The 17,432-nt window shown below is 43.1% G+C and overlaps 1 protein-coding gene across 13 annotated transcripts in view; it reads left to right on the forward strand.

Moving 5' to 3' along the window:
- The window catches only part of LOC109281622 (uncharacterized), a 305,799-nt gene that overhangs the window by 135,333 nt on the left and 153,034 nt on the right, over window positions 1–17,432 (forward strand). For all 13 annotated transcript variants that reach the window (XR_009459789.1, XR_002088312.2, XR_002088311.2 and 10 more), the window contains one exon: window positions 12,201–12,257. Coding sequence is in view for 1 of the 13 variants with exons in the window: in XM_059721869.1 (XP_059577852.1) it covers window positions 12,201–12,257 (57 nt within the window). In the remaining 12 variants the exon portion in view is untranslated. The remainder of the gene's footprint in view (window positions 1–12,200; window positions 12,258–17,432) is intronic.

The following is a 17,432-nucleotide window of genomic DNA, read 5'->3' on the forward strand; positions in this document are numbered from 1 at the left end:
CTAACCTATGAGGATGTTACTGTAAAAAGGGACAAAACAGATAAAAAGGTAAAATCAATGTGATGGTCAGTGGACTTGGTTGCTTAGAAAATGACATGGATGCCCTTTATTTATGATGTTCCTGGATTTCACTCTGTTTCATCAGCTTTCTAGTGAAGTAAATGGCATTTCTGGTAACTTTCTGTAAAAGAAATGTGACACTCAAACTCCCTACTACACCTATACATGAATCCTGGCCAAAGCCATTTTTCAGAATGGGCAACTCCCTTTAAATAGAATCCCTGTATTAGAGAAGAAGCCTCCAGTTGGACAAAAGGAGAACATAAAATCTCGCTATATTATATTACTACTTTTTCTGCTTTTGCATTATTTTTCTTGGAGGAGGGTCAAGGGACAATGGATAGAATTGAAGACATTGAATAGAATACAATTTAGAGACATTGAAAAAAAACCGCAATATTCTTCTTTCCATGACTTTTCTATGGCATTACATACAGTAATTGACATGTCAGAAATTTTGCCAAAGGCTCTGTATAGTAAGAGCAAAATACTGTTTGTTTACATATATAAAATGGGTTCTTTCATCTAAAGGATTCTCAGAGCATTTGGAATTATATAAGCTATGGGCAAAGTTAAAGAATTTGTATTCTGGTACGGTTGTATATGTATAAATTCCTCATGTATTACAAAATACAGTTTAATGAATCAAAATGCGTAGACAATAGTTCAGTGTATCTGAAAGGTAGCTGCTGCTGAGATATATAATACAATAGTGACACTGCTTTGTCGGGAGAGGCTGATTTTCAACCAGATCTGATTCAAACTCTCAGTATGTGTAGAAAAAAAGTCAGGAGACTTCTAATATTTAGGGAAAGCAAATAGGATATCGGTTTTTACCATATTATCTAAGCATGCCTATCTGGTACCTGTATAAAACATAATGTTTCTGTTCTGGAAGAATGAAAGGGTGATTTGGTACTAGTATGATATGAACCTTGGGGTTTGTGAGCAACAAGTGATGAAGCAAGTATTGAGAGTAGCAGAAAAGCAATCTTTTTTGAGGATGCATAAAAACCTGAGCAACAGACTGCAAGGTCTGTGTTTTTTTTGTAATAGCTGTCTTTATAATAACTTGACCCAAACTTAATTCAAGAATCCCTATTATTCAACCAAAATAGTTCCTTCCTCAAATAGGAGCCTCTTGCTCCAGTTCCACTCTACATACATACCACTGTTATGGTTTGGGGAACTGTACGTATTTGAAAAGAGAACTAGTAATCACTCTGGTTCACCAAGTATGAACATGAACTCTAAAGTGCACTGAAAAATTGCTAAAATTTTAAATGTTCTGAATAACCTATGGGGAAATACAAGCTTTCTGTAGTCAATGTATCATTAAACTTTATTTGTTTCTGACCTACAGAGAAAGGCACCTTAAGGCATTGCCTCAGGCTTTTGGATTTCTTAGCCATGCTTCCATATATTATTTACACTTTGTGCATAATAGGCCTGCCTGAACTGTAATTCTACATTCCAATTTGCCTTTGTTTTCTAAGTTTTATACAGAACCATTTCAGGTTTTCACCTATTTAACTTGGAAGAAAACTGCCATCCTTCCTAAGAAAAAATATACCACTATTGTTAATTTTGTAAGCTCTCTGGGATAGAGACCCTAATTTTGTTCTGAGTTCTTATTGTAGAATGTATTTCCAGTGTATAGTTGGAGCTTCTGAGGAATATAAATTTGCAAATAAGAAAACTGTATAATCTTAGAATAATAGAAAATTAGGGTTGGAAGGGATCTCAGAGGGTTATCTAGTCCAACCCCCTGCTCAAAGTAGGACCATCGCAAACTAGATCATTCCAGTCAGGGCTTTGTTGAGCTGGGCCTTAAAAACCTTCAAGGATGGAGATTCCATCACCTTTCTAGGTAACCTGTTCTAGTGCTTCACCGCCCTCCTAGTAAGAGTTTTCCCTGATATCCAACCTAAACTTCCCTTCTTGCAACTTGAGAACAATGCTCCTTGTTCCATCATCTACCACCATGGAGAACAGTCTAGCTCCATCATCTTTGTAACCACCCTTGAGGTATTTAAAGACTGAGATCAAATTCCCCCATAACCTTCTCTTCTCCAAACTAAGTAAGACCATTTCCCTCAGCTTCTCTTCAAAAGTCATGTGCCCAGTCCCCAAATAATTTTTATTGACCTCCACTGGACTCTTTCCAACTTGTCCATGTTCTTTCTGTAGTGGGAGTCCCAAAACTGGACACAGTACTACAGATGTTGCCTCACCAGTGCAGAATTGAGGGAAGAATCAGTTCCCTCAGTTTGCTGGCAGTTCCCCTACTAATGCAGCCCAGTATGCCGTTAGCTTTCTTGGCAACAAGGACACACTGTTGATTCATCTTTAGCTTATTGCCCACTGTAAGCTCCAGGTCCTTTTATACAGAGCTGCTGCTTAGCTAGGTGGGTCCAAGTCTGTAGTGGTAAATGGGATTCTTCCATCTTAAATGCAGGACTTTGCGTTTGTACTTGTTGAAACTCAGGAGATTTCTTTTGGCCCAATCCTCTAATTCAATAGGTCACTCTAAATCATAGCCCTACCCTCCAGTGTATTTTTTAATCTCCCAGTTTGGTGTCATCAGTGAGCTTGCTGAGGGTGCACACCATTAAATCTTCCATTGTTGCTGAAGATATTGAACAAAACTAGCCCCAGGACTGACCCCTGGGGTCGTCTACATGATACCAGCTGCCAACTAGACATTGAGCCATTGATCACTACCCGTTGAGCCTGATGATCCAGCCAACTTTCTGTCCACCTTATAGTCCAGTCATTCAACCCCTACTTTCTTAGCTTTCTTGCAAGAATGCCGTGGGAGGCCATATTAAAGGCCTTGCTAAAGTCAAGATATATTACGTTCACTGCTTTCTCTGCATCCACAGAGCCAGTCATCTCATTATAGGAAGCAATCAGGTTGGTCAGGCATGACTTGCCCCTGGTGAATCCATGATGAGTGTTATTGATCACTTTCTTTTCCTCCAGGTGCTTAGAAATAGATTCCTTGAGGACCCACTCCATGATTTTTCCAGGGACTGCGGTGAGTCAGTCTGGTCTGTAGTTCTCTGGATCCTCTTTCTTCCCTTTCTTAAAGATGGGCACTATATTTGCTCTTTTCCAGTTGTCCAGCACTTCCTGCAATTGCCATGAGTTTTCAAAGATAATTGCCAGCAGCTCTGCAATCACATCAGCTAACTCTTTCAGCATTCTCGGATGTATTGCATCTGGCCCCATGGACTTCTACACATTTAGTTTTTTAAAATAATCCCTAACCTGTTCTTTCACCACAAAGGGCTACTCACCTTCTCCCCAAACTGCTGCAGAGTTTGGAAGCTGACCTTGCCTATGAAGACTGAGGTAAAAAAGGCATTGAGTACTTCAGCTTTTTCCTCCTGATCTGTCATTAGGTTCCCTCCCCAGTTCAGTAAGGGACCCATACTTTCCACAACCTTCCTCTTGTTGTTAATAGACTTGTAGAAACCCTTTTTGTTACTCTTTATGTCCCTCACTAGTTGCAACTCCAATTGCATTTTGGCCTTCTTGATTTCATCCCTGAACACCCAAGCAATATTCTTATACTCCTCCCAGTCATATGTCAGAACTTCCACTTCATGAAAGCTTCCTTTTTGTGTTTAAACTCACTGGAGAGTTCTTTGTTAAGCCAAGCTGGTCACCTGCCATTTTTGCTATTCTTCCTGCACACTGGGATGGTTTGTTCCTACACTCTCAGTAAGGTTTCTTTAAAATACAATCAGCTCCGCTGGACTCCTTTCCTCTTCAGATGGGCCTCCAAGGGGATTCTGGCCAACAGTTCCCTGAGTAAGTCGAAGTCTGTTTTTCTGAACTGCAGGGTCCATACTCTGCTGCACGTTTTTCTTTCTTTTGTCAGGATCCTGAATTCAATCACATCATGGTCACTGCTGTCCAAATTGCCATCCACTTCTACATCTCCCACCAATGCTTCTCTGTTCATGAGCATCAGGGATTTTTTAATTTTTCTAAAATTGTAGATTTTGTATTATTTCTTACTCAAACTCATTGTATTACTTATATATAATATATAACAAATTATATTATTATACATTACATACCTAGGATCCGTGGGGCTATGGTCCATGCTGTGGGAGATAGTAGGGAGAGAGGGAGGGAGTGGGGGAATCCCTGATTGTCCAGAAAGCAGCAGGGAGCAGAGCAGGGCAGGGGGAGGCCAGGCAGACACTGCTGTACCTGCAGTCTCTGCCAGAGCTCCAGCCAGGGAGAAATAAAATATATATATATATAATTGTATATTGTATATAGTGCTTATAAATATAAAACATTAATGGTAGAGTTTATTTTAAAATGGGACTGGGTAGATAAGTAAGTATATATAGCCTGAAGTAGTCAAAGGAATTACAGAGCAGCTGCTCACCTTGGACAGAAGTGGTGCATTGGGTGGCTGTGGTGTGTCACTGCTCTGGTTACCCCCACTTAGTTATGCTACTGGATATGGTTATTTATATTGCTGTCTACTTGTTTCTGTGTACATAAATGCAAAGTCAGTGTGTACATCTGCACGCATGTGTGTTCTGCATACACAATTTACAGCTAGCTGTATGGTTTAAGGTTGTCCTGTCAAGTGCTTTAGGTGACAATAACAAATTACTTGTGAAAATTGAGCTTAACCTGTTTGATCATTAGAACCAAAAATTAACCAAAAATCTAACATGTAAAACTGAATATATTCTGATATTTAGCTACCTAAGAGATTTGAGTTATTTAGTCATTTGGTCTTACTGCCTTAATATATTTTTTTCATTTTCTATAACATTTCTGGACTTGGAATGAAATAGGGTACTTAGGAAACATTTTTAGATTTTTTTTACCTCAACATTCTATATTTTTAAGAAATTATACCTGGCTTAAGTAACTGAATTACTTAGAGTCCTTCTTTGAAAAATAGAACAGTTAAAGCAAGTAACATCTTGGGAGTTGATTTTGTCATGCTATGTTGCAAACACTTAGTGGGTACATCTACAATGTGAAATTAATTGGACTGAATAAACTCTGGTACAATTTGCACCAGAGTTTATTGCTCCTGGGCATGCCATTTATATGTGTTCCTGGGCAGAGCAGCCCCAGCTGGCAGGAGGTGTCAGGGGTCAGTTTGCCAGCATAGGGCTGCTCCAACTGAGCTCTTTGTTCTATAGAGGGGCTGGCTGGGGCATGAGGGTGCTTCAGTGAGCGGCTAGCCGGCAGGCAGCCCACACATTGAAGCACCCTTGTGCTGCAGCCAGCCCTGTCAATGTCTGCATGTGTACTGAAATGCATTAAATAAAGCTGCCATAATATAGTACTTGTGTTGGGCAGTACTGTCCTACGGTGGTTTTTATTAGCTTACTGTGGCCTAATAGGGCTTCACATGTAGATGCTCATGTTTTACTGCAGAGCTAATTAGGCAAATCCTCAGTAAGCATCTCATGTAGACATGCCCAGTGTGTATTTAATTGGATCCCATGAGGCTAATCTAAGTCAATGGCCGCTGTGCATTGGAGTAAAGTCAATGACATGCATAAATGTTTGTAGGATTGGGGGCATTTTACTTTATAATACTGGTCCTAGAAGTTGATGAATTCATAAGCAGTCAGGAGAAAATGTTTTATATGTTAGTCCCCAGTCCTGCCTGATTATTTTGGAATTAGTTACAGTAATAAGCACTGAATTTTTCAGTCAGTGTTCCTAGGAAAGGCTCAAAGCACTTTCATTCTAAAGCTCTAGTTACAGGCAACTTTTGTGAACATGGGATACAGAAGCACAGCCTCAACCTATTTACACATGCTTGCTTTTTCAATAAAACAGTTGTTGTTGATCTTTGGTCAGAGTGGAATTGGATGAAATCCTGATCTTATTTCTGCCCATAAACAGAACCTCCAGACTTCATGAAAAATGTACTCTAGAAAAATCTGCATTGTATTCTGTCATTAAGGTGTGTGGGGCTGAATCTTTAACTAGTGGTAAACTCAGGGGCAAGTCATGCAAACCCTTATGCATCCTAACCTTGGAATGTTTTAGAGATGATAAATTATTAACGCTCACTTTACTCACCTGGATACTTTTTATAGCTTCCACTTTGCTGTAGATTTGCCATTCTGCACCATCATTTATATATGTAGCTTGTAGTTGTTTGAAAAAATCTTGTTTAGAAATGGTGTGGGGAATCTTGTATTGAGAAATATTGGGATGTATTTAAAATCAAACAATTTACATCTGTTTGTCTTTATGCCCTTGCCAACTGTAATGCCTAGCATGTGCTAGATTAAGGCATAGTAACTGTAGGTGCACTCCTCCTCCCCATCCCTCCACTTACCACCCACCATTAAAGCATGAGGGCAGAATATTATCTGTTACTAAAATAAACTACTGATGCTTGTGGTTGCAAAGAAAAGATCAAAAGTGTGACCCAGACATAGATAATGCCATAATTTGCAGTCAGTCTGAAACAGTAGCTCAGAGAAGAGGGAATGCTCCCTGCATATCATTGGTATTTTATCCAAAAATTCTTTGCTCTGTGCACATCAGGAGAAATGCGTGCATTAGGTCTAGGTCACCCATTCATGCCAATACAATTCTGTTACTGGGTAGCTGACTGAAAAGTCTTTTTTCTTGATAGTTGTTGCTCAGGGTAAAGGTGGGTGGGGACACTTGCTGCTGCTGTTTTCGGGGAGAAGAACCACACCAGAAAGGAGCAGGGCCACATAGCTGAAGTGGGACTGATTTATGGAGCTAGGTGGACATTACTTACCCGGGGTATATCAGCTGGCACAGGTTAGGTTGGCCAAGTGTGTGCTTTTTTGCTATAAGCTCTTCTCTGTGTCAAAGTATAACCCAACAGATTATCTTATTTTGGCTTGTTCTCAGTCATATTTATATGAATGTGTGATCACTTATTTGAATATTTATTTAAAATATCATGTAAAACTGGAACTGCAGGATCTGAACAGACCTCTAGAGGAACTCTGACTGAATTGTACTTTAATTGTGTCAACACAGTGGCAACACTGTGGGCAGTTGACTGAAAACTTCCGCTTAATGTACAGCTGCAAAAAAAAAAATGATATTCATATTTACAATGAACACGATGGAGAGCAGTTAAAAGCATTTGTAACTGCTTTATACAAACCAATGGGGGAGCCTCGTATGGAATACGTCGTGCAACATCAGTCACTTCACTAAAATAATGTTACAGAATTGAAAAAGGTTGATAAGAATGATTCTGAGCATAGATCAATTCTCATTTGAAGAGAGACTGAAAGGATTAGGAATACATTCAAGATAAGAATTAAGCAGGATTCAAAGAGATTCAAACTGATCTTTATATTGAGATTCAAGAGGATGATCCAAGCGAGACTCAAGATTCAAACTGGGTCTTTATATTGATGAGAATATTGAGAATCATAATTAGCATTTTGGAAATATTTGTGCTTTGCTTAAATTATTAGTGATTCATATTGAGAACTTCATGGTGGGGAGAGTTTATCTCACATCATCTTACTAAGAGGTATCTTGCACTACTTCCTAAGCATCTGGTGCTGGTGACTTACTGAGGAAGGACATTGGAGTATGTGTGCTCAGAATCTGATTAAGTCTGATTCCTGTGTTCCAGAGGAAGCTAAACAATTGTAGGTTAATATTCTGATGTTGGATTTGAAACTACTAGGGGGTTTCCTTGACTATGCACATAGCAGTGTAAAACTAGCTAAGAATATTAAGCAGACCAGGGAGTTAAAAGTGCTTATTTCTTTAAGGCAGAGGTTGTCAACTGGGGGTACGTGTACCCTCAGGGGTACTTAGAAAGGTTGTAGGGGGCATGTGAGGGCAGGTGGGGACAGAGTATGCCCTGGGGTGTGGCAGTGGAGTCTCCCATAGGGAGGGGGAAAATGCACTGGGTGCCACCAGCCCCACATGGCACACTGTGGCATTTCCCTGCCCTCCACTCCAGCTCACTCTCCTGATTGGCCACTACCACATTACAGCAGAGCCGCAAGGGTCTGAACAGCATGGGGGAAGAAGAGGAGTAGGTTCTGTGCCCACCCCCACTGGCACATGATTGGCTGCATTCAAGGCCTGTCAGCAGCTGGCAGAACTGCATGTGTGACTGGCCATGGGAAAGTGGTGTGGGGCACAGAGTACAGTGCACAGCATGGTGGCAGCAATGGCAATGGCCAATGTTTGTGCAGGTGCCTGAAAGTGGTTATTGTAACTTGAATTAGTGCCTGATTAATCTGCTCCTGGGCTTGCTAGCCCACCAGGGCACCTTTGGCAGTGCAGCTGCTCTCCCTGCAGGGCAGTGGGGCTCCAACAGCCACCCTGCCCTCAGCTGCTCCCTTGACAGCCCCTGGGTGTGCCCCCAGGCTTCCATTGTCCCAGGACCTGGCCTGGTCCAGGCTCCATTCACCCCTGCCCCTGCCCCACTCCCTCCTGCACTGTGGGGGCCTTCGTCTGGTCCACCCCAGTCCTTTCCCTCTCCCCTGCCCTGCCTCATACCTGCCATACACTTACCTTCTGTGTGTGTGTGTGTGTAAGTCTGTGCCTGTCCCCTGCCCGTTTAGTGGCAGCAGGCACATGGTGTCACACGGCTCTTGGGGCAGCAGCATCAGGGTGCAGAGTCAAGCCTGTAGCAGCAGCTGCCTCTGCCTCATGTGCAGATCTGAAAGCACATGTCCCCCAGGCCTCACCAGGGTGCGTGCAGTGGCAGGAGCTACCTCCCACCTCTTTATACCCCTGGGACAAGCCATTTTCACAGCTTCATCCCATCCTTCACCCTGGCTGTGCAATGCCTGCCCATATCCCATCCCCACTCCCTCAATCTGCACCCCACCCTTAATAACAAGAGAAAAATATAAAGGATTACATGAGGCAGAAGTGGTACACTTGTTAAAAAAGGTTGAAAAACCCTGCTTTAAAGGTGATAAGCTACATAAGAAAGGATTAATCCTAATGGGTACAAAAGACTCAGTTCTCCACTGCTTTATACATGTGAACATTACAGGTCACTTGAAATAAATTTAAGTGTTTTGTAGGGTGGCTATGTTATATTTCAGTTTCAGAGGACAGTGATTTGTTTTGGTGTTTTGGATCACTGATCCATTTTGATTTGGCCAAATTTGTTTCAGAGTTTTGACCCTGTTTTGGAGATTCAGATTGGCTAGGGCAGCTTCAGGTTCTTCTGTGGCTCCTCCAGCTCTGCCTGCCTCTCCCCAGGTAGGGAGAGCCACAGGAAAATCCCCCATGGCTGCCTTACTTGGCCCAATCCCCTGCCTGGCCGCAGCCTCCCAGCACTTTAAAAAAAGGCCTGCGCTCACTGGCTGCAGCAGCAGAGATCAGGGCCTCTGAGGGCTCATGACAGAGGCCCCCCATGCAGCATGGGGCAGTGGAGGGCAGCGGGGATTTCCCATCCATGCAGCAGATGCCCTATGGCACAGGTGCAGTGCTATGCGCTGTCTGGGAGCTGGGGCAGCTGGGGCTGAGTGGTGCTGGGCACTGACTGACTGCTGGAGCCACCCCAGCTTCAAGAAAGCACACGGCACCCTGCTGACCCACGCTGCACCTATGCAATGTGACAGCTGCCACGCGGGTGCCAGGCCGGAGAGGTGATCCCCTCTGGCATCCACTGCCCCACGCTGCACAGTGGGGATCTGCCACAAACCCCTGAAGGCCCTGATCACCTGATCACCGCTGCTGCATCCAGTGAGTGTGGGGGGGTTTTTTTCCAGCCCCTCAGGCACTATGCTTGCTGTGCCTGACACTGGGCTCTAGCAAATCATATGTCTTCTCTATCCAGGCACTAATGAGGCCTACAAATCTCCCCTTCTATCCTCATTCTGATCCTCTGGGGTAAATATGAAAACAAACACAAGACCCTAGGCTATAACTTAAATACCAGCAATAACAAGAGTGCTATGTCTCTTTAAGGGAACAAACTTTCATTCAGAGTAACATGCACTATCTAGGTACCTGGGAGACTCACTGTAGTCATGTAGCACTTAGGTAGCAGGGCGGGCAGTACTAGGAGAGCTAGACAGGCAGCACCAGGTCTCAAGTAGCTTCAACAGGCACAAGCAAAGGCAAGGGGGTGCTGTCTCCTGAGGTGCAGCAGCATCACCTTGGTGGTGAAGTGTTTCACCTCCTTGCCCCAGTTGATCTGCCTTCGGCAGAGCTGGCAGGATAGCATACCTGGGATCATCTGCCAACTCAAAATGATCCCACACTACGCTTCCCCCTTATCCCTCACTCTTCAGGGTTGAAGGTGGGGATCTTGCCTTATCCCCCTCCTCAGCAGGCAGAAGCACAACATCAGGGGAAGCTGAGCCATCTGCCCCCACAACTTCCTCTGAAGTGCCTTTCAGAAGAGACTTGCCTGTCGAGGAACTTTGAGGGGTATGGAGCACAAACTCAGATTCCTTCTCCTTCCCCAGAATTTCCCTGGCTATGGCACTGTGATCCCCTGGTTCCAGATCCAGATCCAACAACTTAATTTTCCCATTTTAACAATCTTTCCTCCTTTCCTGTTTGTTTCCTTATAGAACTATCTATGTGGTAGTAATTCTGCAATGAGAGATTACTGTTTGAAATGCATAAATTTCATGAGACCCTGTTGCCTTCCATTTTACTTATTCTCCCAAGCCTCTGATGTATGATACAAGTGAGGACAACTATTGCCTAAACATAGCAAAGGGTTGCCAATAACAAGTGACAGTGGATATATGGTTTGCTTTGGTATTATACTTGCCAGTATTTAAAATTAATCTGATTCTAATTATTCTTCTTAATGAAATATTCCTCCCATTTAGCTTAGGTGTAATAAAAAAAGGATGACAAAAGACAATTTTATCAAAAAAAAAATGGAAACTGAATATGCATTCATGTAAAAGGTTCTGAGTACTCCCGCAATGCCAACAGTTCCTTTCCTTGGTACTTTCAAGGTACAGAAAAATCTTGAAATCATGTTTTCTATCAAGTAGTCAGTGTAAAGAGCTTTGTTTTTTTGTTTCTTCCACACCATTATTTACGGGGAGTTGCTAGTACTAGTATGAATTTATCTTGACACTAGTCTGATTCATTGGGCTATTAGGAAAAGAGGCTGCCATAGCCTACATACTGTAACAAATTGCTTCTGCTGCAGAAAATTGTTCACATGGGCATCTAAAAAATGTAGCCTGAATGATCTCTGTGAAATAATAGACTGTAAATGAGCATAAGGGGTTCAGTTTTCCTGCACTTAAAGACTTCTAAATCTTGACTGCATTTTCTCTCAAAGGTTAGTCTTTGATTATTTTCAGCTTTGTGAATATTATGTATCGTTAAGACTATTAAGAGAACAGCAAAGAATGAATACTACTTGGCTGTATCTATTCTACCCTGAGCAAATTATCAATGCAGACACACACTATGAGGACTGCTCCAAGATTTTCCCTAGAGACCTGACAAGTGGGGAGCATGCTTTCCTCATTTGCAGCATAGAAACACTCCAGGGGAGGCTTACATAAAGCAAAATGTAAGTCAAATCCTCTCCTTCAGAATCCAATGGAGTCTCTGAAGAAGTGGGTATAGGGGCTGAGGGCAGTAGATTTGTGCTAACAGACTATTCTAAGAGTTCCATTTACAGACTGGGTCTTTGAGAACTATAAGTACATTGGTACATGTAACCTCCTGTGCTTGTCTTTTGATGCCTGATGGGACTTCTTGCCCAGAGAGGGTGTACTCATTCCCTGGTATGTAGACCACTTGCTGGTTTGTGCATCTGTGTGGGTTCCTGCCATGTCTTTGGTGTTATAAAAAATAGAGAGGCTGATCTTCCATGCCCTCATACAGCCCTCACACAGATGCCACAGGTCCTGAGTCTCAGGGCTCCATCTCCCCTACACCCCACCTGGCACCTCCCAGATGACAAACACAGGTAAAGAATGTCCAGACAAATTTGAACAGTCTCTTTCTGGCATTGAGGACAAAGGATACAAAAGCCTCTGCATCAGTGTATCTCCTCCCCTCAGGAGGTAACAGTCCATATCAAAGCACAGTTCATATGTGAAGACTAGGAAAAGTTAGCTCTCCTTCCCCTCTGCTCATCTCCAGTACTCACAACTGTTCTGTCTTGCCTGCAGGTCATTCTGGCTTGTCTTTGGCCATCGTCACTGCAGAGGACCAGTCCCCACCTTCTGGTAAGTTATCCGGCTCCTCAGAGCCAGCTCTGATGAGAGCCATTTGCTGCTGTGGTTCCCACCACTGCAAGGGCAATCCATAAGGTGTGCAGCTGCCACTGTGCTGCTGCAGCCACTTCCGGTCCTCTCACCTGTCCATTCTGGGCAGTTTTTAAACTCCGTCACCGCTTTCTGCACCTCCCATTGGGCCTGGTGAGTCCTTATTAGCAAGGCTTGACCTGGGGCGGGCATCCCCTGATCTGCCTAATGTGCTTCTGGGTCATGATCTGGGAACCTTGGCCCTACTGTGTGTGTGGCCGATTGAGCTCCACTGCCACAGTACACAACTCTTATTCTCTAAGATTTACAATGAATAACAAACCTCTGAGGAAATGGGAATAAGGAAGAATTGTGTCCTCTCATGGAGGCATGGGAGAGCAGTGAGCACAGATAACTTCCTAGTTTAACTAGGAAAAGGAGCTGTATTAAGGATAATGTGTTACACTCCTTCCAACTTTAGTTAGATCACTAATGTTAACTATTTTCATACCAACCAAGCCCAACCATTAAAAAATAATCTCCTGAACTGTGTATTGGATCTCAGGGGACTTTTCAAGATATTTCAACTATCTAGGGATGTGGTCTGAGCTTGAAACAATAGAATTTCACACTTCCACAATTGGATATTTTCAGATACATATCTTAAATCAGTGATCATCAACCTTTTTAGACTCAAAACATCCTTTCTTAGACTGAAGGTATCCCTCAAAGTGCCAGTTCCTTCACTCATTTTTTCACTCATTTTTTCCTTCACTCATAAAATAATAGAGCAATTATTTTATTTCAAAGAATTTAAAAGACCAGAACAGGTCAGAATGGTTCTTCCCTTTTCTTGACCATACACATTGACAGAGCTGGTTGAATAAAACTTACTTCAAGAGTCTGGAGTCAGACATCTGGATGATATGGCTGGCCCAGTGAAGTTGATGTTGGATGATCATCTTCTCAAAGCTTGTGGAGTTTGCTTGTGAGAGAATGCTAATATTGCTGCAACTGTCTTCCCACTGGATTCAAAGGATATTCTGCAGGCAGCATTGATGATACTTTTCCAGCAACTTGAGGTTTCTCCTGTGTGATATCCACATCTCATCTTCATAGAATAAGGTGACTGCCTGATAAATCATGAGCTTGGTTTTGTGATCTTCAAACACCCATTTCCTACAGATAAGCCAATGCCAGGGATCCAGCAGATAGATTAAAAGGGCATGCAGACCCTTTAAATGGGCCTCAGAAGGGTGACGCAGGGGGAATAAAGGAAAATGGAAAGTAAAACAAGGGATGCAGAGACCAGGAAGAAAAAAAAAAGCTTCCAAGCTGCACAGGAGAAAAGAGTAACCTGGAAAAAGGGTTGAGACAGGGTACAAGGACTAACCTGGGCTGGTGTGGAGGCATTGAGAAGGGAAAAGGGTGGAACGGTCTTCCTGGGGAGTGACGCTGAGAGAAGCTGGTCCTGAGCCTGCTGATGGTATGTGCTGAGTACTGGAGAGGAGATTTCATCCAGACCTTTGAATGAAAAAAAGAGAAAGAGAGGTTTTGGACAAAGGAAAAGTGAGTAAAGAGTCAGACTTCTGCCAAGAGGCGAGACCCACCCTGGGGAGAGAAGAACCAGGTGGGGAGGACCTGGCCAAGATGCAGGAGTCAGCTCATAAGCCAAAACAACACAACTGCTGACAAAGGGAAGATTAGACCCATGCTGTAAAGAATAACAGCTTGGGAAAGTATCCCTGACAAAAACAAAAAACAAAAAAAACCAACCAAACAAAAAGACAGAGATTGAGCTGGAAAAGTATAGACCAGCTAAGTGCAGTCACTGACTTTGAGTTCATTATAATGTGTATTGCAAATAAAGGCCCCCAGAAGAAGGGGGAATTTGTTAGTAAATAATGACTCCTTGTTCTGAGTTATTATTTCGGTTGCAATAATTATAATTTAAGTAAGAAGACTAAAAATGGACAATTGAACTGAACTGAGTTTAAACAATGCCACAGTGAGTCTTTATGGAGGACTCCATTAGTTGCCCTGTGCCATTAGAACCCCAGGATGGAAACCGACACGGTAGGAAGAAAGGTGAAGCCATGTACTTTATGTTACAAACCCTAAGATGAACATGAGTTGGCAGTGTGACGAAGCCATCAGAAAAGCCAATGGCACTTTATCGTGCATCAGCAGATGCATGACAAATAGGTCCAAGGAGGTGATACTTCCCCTCTATCGGGTGCTGGTCAGACCGCAGTTGGAGTACTGCGTGCAATTCTGGGCGCCACACTTCAAGAGGGATGCAGATAACCTGGAGAGGGTCCAGAGAATGGCCACTCGTATGGTTAAGGGCCTGAAGACCAAGCCCTACGAGGAGAGACTAGAGAAACTGGACCTTTTCAGCCTCCGCAAGAGAAGGTTGAGAGGCGACCTTGTGGCTGCCTATAAGTTCATCACGGGGGCACAGAAGGGAATAGGTGAGTATTTATTCACCAAGGTGCCCCCGGGGGTTACAAGAAATAATGTCTACAAGCTAGCAGAGAGCAGATTTAGACTGGACATTAGGAAGAACTTCTTCACAGTTCGAGTGGCCAGGGTCTGGAACGGGCTCCCAAGGGAGGTGATGCTCTCCCCTACCCTGGGGGTCTTCAAGAAGAAGTTAGATGAGTATCTAGCTGGGGTCATCTAGACCCAGCACTCTTTCCTGCTTATGCAGGGGGTCGGACTCGATCTATTGAGGTCCCTTCCGACCCTAGCATCTATGAATCTATGAATCTAAGAACATATCTGTAAGGCAGCCTCCCACACTATCCTTCTTCATCGAAGTAGTACATCAAGACATGACAGACAAGAGGGAAGCGGGCTGCCCAAACAGGAGAATACCCTACCCCTGTTACAGTGGGTTTCCTAGATCATCTCTGACTGGATGCTGCAGGATGGAGTTGAGAGCACTCTCATCAACAACAGAGTTTCAATTGAGACACTCCTCAAAATTTTCCTTCCAATGGCTCCCTTTTCTGTGATCAGGTGTCCTCCATGCTTAGGTTTCAAGGGGGTTGGTCCCTTAGTACTTGAATTATAGATGGCTTTAGCACTGAAAAAAAAATGTGCATATCATGGATGTCAGTGAGATGTTGAATCTCCTTTGCCTTGTCTTCCCGCAATCTGTTCTTCATATCACGGGTCCTCCTTTGGACGTTTGCTGGGAGATCTTTACTGCTACCTTACATTTGCCCCTATGGTGCTGTTGTTACTGTGCTATCATTTATTACTTCCTTTTAAAAGTACCCACTTTTGGAAATACTAAATGATGGTGCAGTAACAGCCTGTACTATGCTGTGCTGGCAGCACATGGTTATTTTTAGCTGCACATTGCTACAGCGACATAGCATCTCATGTAGAAGCACCTAGTGTGTCCACAGGTAGTGGATAGTGGAATGATCTTCAGGGAAGCTTAGCTGTGAAATAAGCAGGGGTAAGTCTGATGAATATGCAGTCACAGATCAAGCAGCGGCAGCACCACCTAGATGTGGCGGGAAAAGCACATGACAATGCTTTCCCTCTTGGAAAGCCACATATATCCTTTGACAGTGCTGTGATATGCAAAGTACAGTTCACCATTATAATAAGCCTGTCGAGCCACCAGCCATGTATCTACAAGTTCTCAGTAGCAGAACAGGCTGAAGAAGATGTTAAGATATCAATAGTTCCTTGCCATTGGACCAAGGTTCAGACAAGGTTCGTTCAATGAGCTTTAGTTAAAGTGCCCCCAAAACCATTTTGAAGTGTAGGGATGCTGAATAGATGTGATGTGGAGGTTGCTGGAGTGTGCTAATTAGCGCATGTTGGAGCAAATGTCTGACATGTGTATAGATGTCCATAGTGACCAAAGGTGGTGGAAGCTCCAGGTCGGCAGACAATCCAGACAGGCAGCACAGCACAAATGCAGCAGAAATACAGGCAGGCTGTCAGGGGTATGCCAATCCTGTGACTTCTCCAGTGGGTCAACTGGTCTCAGAACAAATATAACATCCATTTATGGTGGTTATGTCTGGATCCAAGTTGGCAACAGCAGCCACCATCCTGATGACCTTCTTGATGCAGGTTAGCACATTATAGCCAGGCAGACAGATTTCTTTCTGTGGTGCTATCTAGTAATGAGGTAGTTTAAAGGATTTATTTGCAACTAGCTTATATATATACTAATTTACTGGTCAGTGAATATGGTTCAGAGAAGAAGATAGATCAACTAGTGGTCTAAATCAGGTGAGAATATTCATGGCTTACACATGCTTTTGGGGTCAGGATTTAGTAACATCTAATCAGAGCAGCAGATTTAAAACCAAGAATACACTGACTCTCCAAGTTGATATTATTTCCACAAAAAACACAGAGTCCAAAGTGAATACCTAGGCTTTGGCTCCTAAGTCCATATTTAACCTACTTATTTAGATACCAAGGCCATAGTAGAAGCACGGCCCTATCAGATTCCATTGAATCTGTGAATACTGCTAAATACCTTTTACAAGGACACCACAAAGATAGGATTTAGAAACATAATTATCAGAAGTTAAATAGGGAAGAAGATAGAGAAAACATAAAGGAATCCTTGATATGGACATGGAAGAGGAGTATATTCAATCAAGAGGACATGGAGAGGGGTACAAAGGCAATAAAGATCACATTCTTTCTCTCACTGCAGAAAGTAGCAAGAATAGCAATGACTCAAAATTGGAGCAAAGTCGCTTTAGATAAAAAAAAATTCTTCACTGTTAGAATAGTGAGGCTGTGGAAAAGATAATTGATTTGAATATGAAACCATATTATAGGATCTGGGATAATTTGTGGAGAAGATTAGATGATTGGAAGGGATGTTTTGGCTCTCCTGTTAGGGTGTGTGATGTGTGGAATTGTATTTTGGTCCACAAGTTACAGAGACCAAAGCATGGAGGCTGTCTGCCTCCAGGCTGTTGCTACATTTGTCAGGTGTTCTTTTTTGCCTTGCTCAGAAGCATTGGGTGTTGGCTGCAGCCAAGGCTGGGGATTTTGGCTGGGCTGTGCTGCTGTTCCTGTTCAAATAAAATCCAACCAAACAAACAAAACAAAAAACCCCCAAACAGACAAAACCAATAGGCTCCAGGTTAGGGAGTCTTGTTCTTC

This window comes from Alligator mississippiensis, chromosome 2 (genome assembly GCF_030867095.1).
Source record: "Alligator mississippiensis isolate rAllMis1 chromosome 2, rAllMis1, whole genome shotgun sequence".
Classification (NCBI taxonomy): domain Eukaryota; kingdom Metazoa; phylum Chordata; order Crocodylia; family Alligatoridae; genus Alligator; species Alligator mississippiensis.